Raw genomic sequence first — 11,654 nt, forward strand, 5'->3', positions numbered from 1 at the left:
GCGGGCTGCGAATTTGAAGTTTCCGTGAGTCTAACCCTCAAAACTTGGTCCTCGCTGACTTGGACAGCTCACTGAATTGGCTCTTTCTCCCACCTTGTGGAAAATTTGGAATTAGCTGCGCTTCTCGCTCTGCCTGAGAAGGGGCTCAGGTTCCAAACTGTTTCCATCTCTTCTGCTTCCCCTCGGCATATTGCCCTGCCGGAGGGAAAATAGGCCTCCTAACTCCGGCCGCTAGGTGCCTGTACCTGTGGAGACACCCTCAGCTGGGGCATTTGGGGTAAAGGTGTCAGAGCATCCTTGTTCACCCCATGACCAAGGCAACATTCTTGACGGAATTTATCAGTTCATAAATGTGACCATTTTCCCTTGGTGTATAATTGGTGTGTTACTATTATTTTATACAATATATGACTAATTTCGGTATATTCAGAATACTGCTGCCTAGTTTGGATTAGTAAAACTCCAGTAACAGTGAACACTATATTGAAAAATAACTTGTGTATTTATATGGTTTTTCAAATGTTTGAAATAGAAGTGCAGCATTGAATAGTATTTATATTAATAGGTGAGTTGTTTAATTGGTGTTAAAACCTGCTTTTATATAGATTTTCAGGCTTCATAATGTCAACTACTTGGATGAATTAGGTTAGTTTCCATTTAATACTATCAGATTACTACTCTTTTTTAGTCAAGGCAGCACAGGTAAAGAATCTGAGGAATCAGCATATATGAAAACCTAAAAACATAACTTAAAATACTTTGCATTAAAGAATGCCTGAAATCAGTGCCTGGACTTTTATATCTGCCAAGTGTGAGAAGTGATACTAAAATATTCTAGAGAACTATGAATGGGTAATAAATTTGGATTTTTGTTTAGGTGTTGAGGAATGGCAAAAAGCAGTAATTTAATTTTTATTTGTTTGTACTTTGTAAATGTTCCTAAGCCTTTTTTTTCCGTGAACATATTATTTTTGACTTGTAAGTAAGATGTGGAACCACCTGTGTCTTTAACTTTTTCCTTAAAAAGTTTTTTCATGGCCTTGGTAGTGGTTTGCACAAAGAAGGAACCCAGTATTGTTGGGTGACTGAAATCAATATTATATATTTATTATAATAAATACAAAAGCCTAATAAAAGGTACATTATTTTGTCTTAATAGAATAAAAACATGTTTTATTTACTTATCTATTTATTTAATTTTACTGCAATTTGACTTTTTCATTTACCCCTTTTTTGGATTCTTTTCAGCATCTGGAAACCTTATTATCTATTATGTCTTTGTGTGAAGACATGCTGCTTTGTAACTATCGTAAGTGTCGCATCAAGCTCTCTGGTTATGCATGGGTCACTGCCTGCTCTCATATATTCTGTGATCAGCATGGCAGTGGTGAGTTTAGTCGTTCACCAGCTATCTGCCCTGCCTGCAACAGTACTCTTTCTGGAAAGTTAGATATTGTCCGCACAGAACTCAGTCCATCAGAGGAATATAAAGCCATGGTATTGGCGGGACTTCGACCAGAGATTGTGTTGGACATTAGCTCCCGAGCACTGGCCTTCTGGACGTATCAGGTTAGTGCTTAGGCTAGTTTCTCTGGAGAGTATGATTTGAGGCACGTGTGAAAGCTTCTAATGTTTTTCCTTCGCTGTGTTTGTATTTATTTTTTAATGAATGTATGGAAAACTTTCTTTTTAATAAATTTTCTTTTTTTCAAAAGTAATATGTTTATTGTTGAAAATCCAAAAGGAAGAAAATAAAAAACCATCCATAATTCCATCACTCAGAGATAACCAATGTTGATATATTTTTGTTTGTGTATTGCTAGACTTTTTCTTTTTTTTTTTGTTCTCTCTCTCTCTCTTTTTAAAATATTTATTTATTTACTTATTTGGCTACCCTGGGTCTTACTTGCGGCACTCGGGATCTTCATTCCTGCATTCAGGATCTTCATTGCAGCATGCGGGATCTTTATTTTTTATTTATTTATTTTTAAAAAATTTATTTATTTAATTTATTTATTTTTGGCTGCGTTGGGTCTTTGCTGCGCGCTGCTTTCTCTAGTTGTGGCGAGCAGGGGCAACTCTTTGTTGCGATGCGCGGGCTTCTCATTGCAGTGGCTTCTCTTGTTGCGGAGCACAGGCTCTAGGTGTGCGGGCTTCAGTAGTTGTGGCACGTGGGCTCAGTAGTTGTGACTCATGGGCTCTAGAGCGCAGACTCAGTAGTTGTGGCACACGGGCTTAGTTGCTCCGCAGCATATGGGATCTTCCTGGACCAGGGCTCGAACCCGTGTCCCCTGCATTGGCAGGCGGATTCTTAACCACTGTGCCGCCAGGGGAGCCCCATGTGGGGTCTTTAGTTGTGGCATGCTGGCTCTTTAAGTTGTGGCATGCGGGATCTAATTCCCTGGGCCCGGCCTCCCTGCATTGGGAGTGTGGAGTCTTAACCGCTGGACCACCAGGGAAGTCCCTACTAGACTTTTTCTGCGTATAAATATATATATATATATATATATATATATATATATATATATATATATATATATATATGGTCTATATATTTTGTATATAGACAAAATAATATATATATTTTGTCTGTACAAAAATAGGGTAATACCACAGACACTGTTTCTGTGGCCAGGTAAATTGATAATATATTATGCCTGTTATGAGCATTTTATTAAATATTTAAAAATTAGCCATTCTATAATCATAATTTTAATGGTCATAATATATCATAATTTATTTCCATTATTAAAAAATGCTGTGATGAGCAGTTATCATTAAATTCATATTGTTAATTTTTTGCTAAATTTAAATTCCTGAAAGTGGATTTAAACATTTCAAAGTTTTAATAATTGTAGTATTTTTAAGTTGCCCTCCAGTTAGATCATGTCAGTTTGTGTTCCCTTAAGAAGTGTAGGAGGGTGCTTGTTCTCCATACTTTCTACTCACCAATTAGATATGGGTAAAATAGAATCTTATTGCTCTCTGAATATTCATTTCTTGGATGACTTTTAGATGAACACATTTTCTTGTATTTTTAATGTATTTTTCTTTTATTAATTGCCTGTTTCAGTTTGTTTTTTTAGTTGCTGTAGTCTTTTCCCTACTGATTTGAAAGAATTCTTTCTATACATATACTTAACTCAGATGTTGCTAGAAATTTTTTTTCCACTTACCTTTTATTAGTCTTCATTGATTTTTTTGACATACAGAAGTTTAAAATTTTTGTGTATTTGATGTAATCATAATTTTAATGATTGGATTGTATCATAATTTGTAAGTTATTTTAAAAAATGCTGTGATGAGCATTCTTATCTTCAAATTCACATACTTATTTCTTTCCCTTTTTGATTTCTGCCTTTGGCTCCTTCTTAGAAAGGTTTTCTTGTGGAGAACTTTTATCATGTCCTTGAGTATATTGTTATATCTTGTATATGCATTTATAATAATGCTTCTTAAAGGTTCTATTTGTCATCTGTCAAGTAAATATTATCATTATATTTTTCTAGGTAAGATGTTCCTCTTACATGATCCTGTATCTTCTTATGCTTACCTTTGTTGTATTATTTATCCTGTATTGTAATTATTTATATATTTGTTCATCTTCTCTAGTTAGGAGAGCTCTTTAGGTCAAGTTTTGATTCCTGTATTTCTCTGGGTCCTCAGTGACCATCATTACTGGTCTTAAGTCTCAGTAAATACTTATTGACTGAATGAATAGGCACTCTGTCTTAAAGTAGATTCCAATTTGGAGGGTAGTATTGATTGAACGTGAACATGTGGTATTGTTCTCATCTTTTCAGATGTGGTGGAAACCAGTGAATGAATTAGTAGCCAGTAATGATTTTTCTCTACTTCATTTATTCACTTTTTTCCTATTAGTCATTCTCTCTCTCTCTATATGTATATATGTATATGTGTATATATATATATTCAACATATAGTTTTTTGAACACCAGGAAACACTTATATCTCATGCACCATCTTAGGTGCTGGGTATACAGTAATGAACAATACATAAGGAGCTTCAAGGAGGCTACAGTTTAGTGGTGATAAAGATAAAGAAAAAACCCAGACATTTACAATACATTTTTCATGCCGATAATGATAAAGGAAGTAGAAAGTGCTATGGGACCACATAATAGGGACTGGTAACCCAGACTTGGAAGAGTTACATCAAACTATATAGAATGGGCAAATTAAAAAATGGTTAAAAAAAAGAGTGGTCATATTTCGCTTTCTGTCAATATTTAAAGGACAGTGAATCCAAAGATAAGCCAAAATTGGTTTCTGTGTGTAGTAGTTGTCTATTGATGTATAACAAGTTTAGTGGCTTAAACAGCAAATTTAGTGGCCTAAAAACAACACACGTTTATTATCTCAGTTTCTGTGTATCAAGAGTCTACGCGTGGATTCTGCTCAGGGTCTCACAAGGCTGCAGTCAAGGTGTTGACAAGGGCTGCAGTTTCATTGGAATCTTGACTGGAGAAGGATCAGCTTCGAAGCTCATGTGGTTGTTGGCAGCATTCACTTTCTAATGAACTATCAGACTGAGGCCCTCCTTTTTATTCTCTTTAATGGACTTTATTTTTAAAGCAGTTTTAGGGTCATAGCAAATTTGAGAGGAAGGTGCAGAGTTTTCCTATATGTCTTGTCCCCCCACATGCATAGCCTCCCCGTTATCAACATACCCCACCAGAGTGGTACATTTGTTACAAATGATGAACTTACATTGACACATCACTATCACCCACCAAAGTCCATTGTTTATATTAGGATTCTCTCTTTGGGTTGTACATTCCATGAGTTTGGACAAATATATAATGATGTGTATGCACTATGACAGTGTCATACAGAGTAGTTTCACTGCCCTAAAAATCCTCTGTGCACCACCTATTCATCTCTCCTTACCACCAACTCCTGGCAACCACTGATATTTTTACTGTCTCCATAGTTTTGCCTTTTCCAGACTGTCATATAATTGGAGTAATACAGTTTGTAGCCTTTTCATATTGGCTTCTTTCACTTACTAATATGAATTTGTTTCCTCCATGTTTTTTCATGGCTTGACGGTGTTCATTTTTTTTCAGTGTTGAATTGTATTCCATTGTTAGATTTATCCATTTACCTGCTAAAGGACATCTTGATTGCTTCCATCTTTTGGTAATTATGAATAAAGCTTCTATACATATCTGTATGCAGGACATACATTTTCAGCTCCTCTGGGTAAATACTAAAGAGCACAATTGCTGGACTGTATGGCAAGAGTATGTTTACTTTTGTAAGAAACTGCCAAACTATCTTCCTAAGTGGCGATAACATTTTGCATTCCTACCAGCAATGAAAGAGTTCCTTTTGCTCTACATCCTGACAGCATTTGGCGTTGTTAGTGTTCTGAATTTGTCATTCTAATAGGTATGTAGTCGTATCTCATTGCTTTAATTTACATTTCCCTGGTTACATATGATGTGGAGCATCTTTTCATACGCTTTTTTGTCATCTGTATATCTTCTTTGGTGAAGTGTCTATTAAGGTCTTTGGCCCATTTTTTAAAATTGGGTTGTTTTCTTATTGTTGAGTTTTAAGAGTTCTTAATCAGATGTGTCTTTTGCAGATATTTTGTACATATCTTATCACATGTGTCTTTTGCAAATATCTTCTCTTAGTCTGTGGCTTGTCTTTATTCTCTTGACATTGTCTTTTGCGGAACAGAAATTTTTAATTTTAAAGAAGTCTAGCTTGTCAGTTATTTCTTTCATAGATTGTGCCTTTGGTATTTTATCTAAAAAGTCACCACTAAACCCAAGGTCATTTAGATTTTCTCCTATGTTAACTTATAGGAATTTTATAGTTTTGGTGTTTTACATTTAGATATGTAATCAGTTTCGAGTTAATTTTTGTGAAGGTTGTAAAGTCTATGCTTAAAGTCACTGTGACCTCAGTATTTTGCTGGCTATTGCCCAGAGGCTGCTCTTAGTTACTTGCCTGTTGGCCTTTCCAATTTGGCCTCTTGCTTCCACAAATCCAGCAAGAGAGAGAGTGTGCTAGTAAGACAAACCCTATATTCTTATGTAATGTACCGATGAAGCCATATCCTGTCATTTTTCCTGTATTCTAATCACAGGTCCTGTCCACACTCAAGGGGAGGATATAAGTACTAGGAGGCAGGGATAATTGGGGGCTATCTTATAATCTGTTATCCACACTATGGATTACTTGAAATATAGTATTATATATTAGAAACCTTTGGGCTACATGTCACTTGTTAAGGTTAAACAAATACTTTTTGGTAGTCTGGTAGTGGTTTGAGACTATTCCTCCAAATTTTTTTTCTATGCATTTAGTGACATGGCGTATTATTTTCTATAATAACCATCCTATTGTACATCCTAATTGCTTCTTAACCTGGTTCTAAACTTCAATAACATCTCAGTATGTGTGTCTTTCTTTTCTTTCTGTGTTTGTATCAGTATAAAGTTAAAATATACAACTTTGCATTTATTACCTTAAATCTTTCTTTTCTCTCCTGGGACAGGTACACCAGGAGCGTCTCTATCAAGAATACAATTTCAGCAAGGCTGAGGGCCATCTGAAACAGTTGGAGAAGATATATATGCAGCAAATACAGAGCAAGGATATAGAATTGACCTCTATGAAAGGGGAGGTCACCTCCATGAAGAAAGTGCTAGAAGAATACAAGAAAAAGTTCAGTGACATCTCTGAGAAACTTATGGAGAGAAATCGCCAGTATCAAAAGCTCCAAGGCCTCTATGATAGCCTTAGGCTACGAAATATCACTATTGCTAACCAAGATGGTACCCTTGAACCATCTATGATTGCACAGTCTGGTGTTTTTGGCTTCCCATTAGGTAAGAAATGACATGTAATATCCAATATCTGTTCTTTAAATCAGTGATTTTTCACACTGTGCCCTGCATAATTCCAGGCAGTTAGTGGAGACTCCAGAGACTTAGAGTGGTAGTAGGCTCTAAGTTCTTCATCTGCATCTCAACCTGCCCATCATTACTTTTATCTATTTTATTTGCTTACATTTAAGTTACATCTTCAATTTATTTGAACAGAGAGTAAATAATTCCAAAATTAAAGTTGCAAATTGCCACTTCAAGTGAAAAGCTATTTAGTTGCAATAATAATAATAATATTAGCTGCCATTTAATGATTCCTTACTAAGTGCTAGAGACTATTATAACTTTACATGTATTTGTGTTATTTTCAAAACTTTATGAGGTAGGTGTTATTATCATCATCCCTATTTTACAGATGAGAAAACTGAGGAACAGAAAGTTTAATTGGTCAAGGTCACAGAGCTACCTTCAGAGCCCACACTCTTAAGTATTTGCTATCCTCTGAGAAGGCCATGTTTTAGTTTCTTTCACATGACAATACTGATTGTACAGTTCTTAAGTTATTGTCGGTTGTTTGGTTTGTTTGTTCTTCTGTTTATTCATTCATACATTCATCAAATATTTATCAAACATGATTCATGTGCCAGGCTGCTAGGCATAATCTTAGGCAATGAGGATATAAGGATTATCCAGGTAGGAGTCCTGCCCCATGGAAATGTACAGTCTAGCTTTTCTGCTTATTAGATGCCTTGTCAGATGCAATGAATCTCATATCTCTTCCTGAGTTCTCCCCTTTATACTACTCTTGATATAACAGAATCCAATAGTTTTTACTATGCTGTTAATAAATTTTGGCACACAAAAAAGTAAAAATTCTTGAGCTGGATTTTTATAAAACCTCATTTTTTGAATTTTATTGTGGGGGAGGAGACGATGTCCTAGAAAAGGCATGAAGTAATGAGATGAAAAGTATCAGATATGAGAATCGAAACAAAAATAAGTTTCTTCTTAACTTTCAGTTAATCATATAGTCAATCAAAGTATTATTTTTTGTGGGCATTATAGGTGTTCTTATTTTTTCCTTGTCACTATCCACATTTATTTCGATTTCTTTCATTTTCACCAGTTCTTACCTGTTCCTCTTTTTGTGCACACTTACCTTTTTAATACTTTTACCTCTTGCTACCATCGTTGGCTTGAAGCAGATATAGTCAGCATTATCCTTTAGTTATGTAACTAAAGCCAAGGATGCGTTCAGTGAAAGTTGTTAAATGCTTATTTTATTAGATCTATTGTACAGTTTTTCTAAAGCTATTCTAATTGATCTCGGGTCATAAATATGTGCCAGGTTTTCATGGTTGTCATATATTTTCCAGAGTGTTTATGGAAATCATAAAAAAAGATTTGTTCTTAAACAAAAGTTTACACACACACACGAATACATATGATATTCCTTTGATGTAGATTAATAGATAATGAATGAAATTGTGGTACTATAAATTCTAGCTCTACTAAAGTATTTCATTGTGTTAAATTACTTTTGGTGATGAGATAATGGCTATCATTGGAAACTGCACACAGAAGAAGGTATGGTATATATACTATGGTCAGGGGAGGGGACCATCATAGCCCTTTTCTTTATCCAAGGTTTATGTTTTATCCATCTCATAGGAGTTGAGTTCTGTTACAATATTTATTGAATGACTTTGTCTTTTTGTTCCAAAAGATCTGTAAGGAAATAGATGCTTAAGTTCTTCCCTTATTTTTCTCCTAGGGAACAACTCCAAGTTTCCTTTGGACAGTACACCAGTTCAAAATCGGGGTGGTGGAGATGGAGATTTTCAGTTCAGACCATTTTTTGTGGGTTCTCCCACAGCACCTGAACCCACCAACAGCTTTTTTAATTTTGCCTCCCCAAGTAATGAATTAGAGCAGCAGCAAGTCTCTAGCAGGGCCTTTAAAGTAAAAAGAATTTAGTTCACCTTACAGAATGTTTCTCTGTTTACTTTCAGTGATTTCATTTAGTAAATATCTTTGTTTTAGATAAGAGTCACCAACCTCTCTGTGTTTGTATTGAGTCTTCGAAGTTGTCTTCACATTTTCAACTTATAAGAGATTCAGTGGCAGTGGTGGGTGGCTTTAGAATCAGGTTTCCTTTTCTGTTTCTATTCTTTAAGGTGTAAGCGTTTTATTAAACTCAATTTTAGGGTGAACTGTTGAGTTTTCACTGGTAGTGAAAAGCTTACAATATTATTGGGTGTTTTGTAGATCACCATTTGTTTCTGTCTGGGCTATTTCTGACTAGGCCATGTTTTTAAACATACTATATAAGCACCTATGTTATATGGCTACATGTCACTTTGGGTTCTGGTATTTATACATACATGTATATGTATGTTCCTTTACATTGTTTTTTTGCTGCATTTGACAGTATGTTTATGTGAAGATTTTGGTTTCAGGAAATAGTGAGTGAGCCTGTAGCTTGTTACTTGGGTGTGTACATTTATTTGTATATATTTAATGTATTTGCCCTTGTATTAACTTGTTTGCAGGTGTGCTCATGTCAGTGAATGAAGGTACAATTTGATGCATGTATGTTTAGTTCCTATTTCTATTTAAAAATAACTCACACTGATAAAATTATTTTGTAAAGTTGACTTTCTGGCATTTATTTTAGAGTAAAATTACTTTCTTTACTCTTTTGCTAGCTGTTGCCCTGAGTCTACTTATTTAGGAATGCACTTCTACTGCAGAAAACTTACCAATGTGGTGTTGATCTCAAGAGGTTATACTAATTAAAATTCTTTCAATGATTTATTCCTTGTTTTTCTTTATTAAATAGTGATCATTTCTGACTACTATCACAGGAAACTTATTTAAAATGTAGAGCCAAGAAAGAAATTTGAAGGACACTTTCAGTAAGTTTACATCCTATTAGAGGCAAGACTTGAAAGTATACTGGTTGGGGAGGCAGAACATCAAGGTTCTAGTTTTTTTCTTTTCCATCTGTTAGTTGTGCAAGTTTGAGTTTAAATTTCCTGGGCCTTTGTTTCTACATCTGTAAAGTGAGGGATTGAATTAAATTATCCTTACAGCCTTTTCTACGTCTTAGATTTTATGATTTATTGTTACTGGTTTGGGAGGAACTACAATGGAATTACCCTAAATTCCAAATTCCATTGTTTTTTAGGTAATAAAAGTCATACTGAAATCATTTGAGGATATTTTATATTTAGTTATTGCAGAAAGGCAAGTGAATGCCCTTGCTTTACATAATTTAATAGCAAGCAAGTAATGTTTTCTTCTTTAGGGGTATAGAATTAAAATCTCTTCAAAAATATTTTTTACTGAACCCCAAAGTTAAAATGGTGTGTGAGAAAGAGGATGAAAAAAATCTTGACTTAAAAACATCCCTCCCTATTTCATTGCTAATTACACAGATTTTATAGACTGCAAAGTTTTTCTTCCCTATGAAGTTTTAAATTTTGTTAAAAAGTGATTTGAAGAAATAATTTTTGTACATTCATGATTTCTGTCCTGAACCTCTGCTTCTTCCTTTGTTAGGTTCACAGAATCAGTTTGAAGTGTAAGTAAGCTATGATTAAAACTAAAAAGTAAAGAAAAACTCTGGTGGACTATTACATGGTACTTAAAAAAAAGGTTATTTAAGAGTTTAATACATTCATATGGTACGAATTCAAAAGGCACAAAAAAAATTCATAGAGTGAAAATTCTACCTTTCACCCCTATTCCCCAACCACTCACTTCCCCTTTCTGGAAGCAATTACTGTTCCCAGTGTCTTGTGTCTCTTCAGAGATAGTCTATGTGGAAGCAAATACTTTTTTATGTAAAAATTATGTTTGGGGACTTCCCTGGTAGCACAGAGGTTAAGAATCCACCTGTGTCCCCCTGGGGACACAGGTTCGAGCCCTAGTCCGAGAAGATCCCACGTGCTGCCTAGCAACTAAGCCCGTGCGCCACAACTACCGAGCCTGCACTCTAGAGCCTGTGAGCCACAACTACTGAAGCCCGTGTGCCTAGACCTCGTGCTCCACAACAAGAGAAGCCACCACAATGAGAAGCCCGCGCACCGCAACGAAGAGCAGCCCCCACTCACTACAGCTAGAGAAACCCGCGTGCAGCAATGAAGACCCAACGCAGCCAAAAATAAATAAATATATTAAAAAAATTTTTTTTAAATAAAAATTATGTTTGTTTTTGAATAGGTAATACACGTACATGATAAAACATTCAAAAAAACATTCAAAAGTGTACACAGTGAAAAGAATGTTCTTTGCCTAGGCAACTCTCAGTCCCCCTATTTCCCTCTCCAGAGACATTGTTTTTTTAAATACCCTTGGGGATATAGTCTATCAATAAATAAGCATTATTAGTGTACTAATACATATACTATTAGTGTATTAGTGATGGCTTTCTTAGTACCATCCCAAGTGCAGTAGATTTATTAGGATAGTGTGTTCAAAATCATAAAATTCCTCATGTATAGAAAATCACTGTAAGGCCTGGAAAACATTCGGACAAGTTACCTTACCATTGTACTACATTTCCCGCAAAATTTTAAACTTAACAACACAGGCATCCACTGTCTTAGCTTGTTTTCTTTTTTGGGGTATTATAATCTTGGTATAAATAAATAGGAAGATACGAAACAATAATATGTATGCACTTAATCCGAGAACATTTTGTTTACAGGATTTGGAAAAGAAACAAGTTTATGAATTCGAAAGTGATTGCAGACCATTTCCTTTGAGCTATAGGCATTGGGT

At 35.1% G+C, this 11,654-nt stretch overlaps 1 protein-coding gene across 1 annotated transcript; it reads left to right on the top strand.

Moving 5' to 3' along the window:
- CCNB1IP1 (cyclin B1 interacting protein 1) lies at nt 1-8,843 on the top strand. The gene is made up of 4 exons (XM_068535004.1): nt 1-24; nt 1,249-1,569; nt 6,536-6,869; nt 8,641-8,843. Exons 2-4 carry the CDS (start codon nt 1,273-1,275, stop codon nt 8,841-8,843), a joined length of 834 nt encoding a protein of 277 aa, XP_068391105.1. The 5' UTR covers nt 1-24; nt 1,249-1,272.
- The last annotated feature ends 2,811 nt before the right edge of the window (nt 8,844-11,654 follow it).

Source organism: Eschrichtius robustus, chromosome 1 (assembly GCF_028021215.1).
Source record: "Eschrichtius robustus isolate mEscRob2 chromosome 1, mEscRob2.pri, whole genome shotgun sequence".
Taxonomy (NCBI): domain Eukaryota; kingdom Metazoa; phylum Chordata; class Mammalia; order Artiodactyla; family Eschrichtiidae; genus Eschrichtius; species Eschrichtius robustus.

Bases quoted from the DNA above. Each gene is read 5' to 3' on its own strand.
- CCNB1IP1 (XM_068535004.1), top strand. From the start codon at position 1,273: ATGTCTTTGTGTGAAGACATGCTGCTTTGTAACTATCGTAAGTGTCGC. The intron at 1,570-6,535 runs GTTAGTGCTTAG...CTCCTGGGACAG, and splicing joins TGGCCTTCTGGACGTATCAG to GTACACCAGGAGCGTCTCTA. The intron at 6,870-8,640 runs GTAAGAAATGAC...TTTTTCTCCTAG, and splicing joins TGTTTTTGGCTTCCCATTAG to GGAACAACTCCAAGTTTCCT.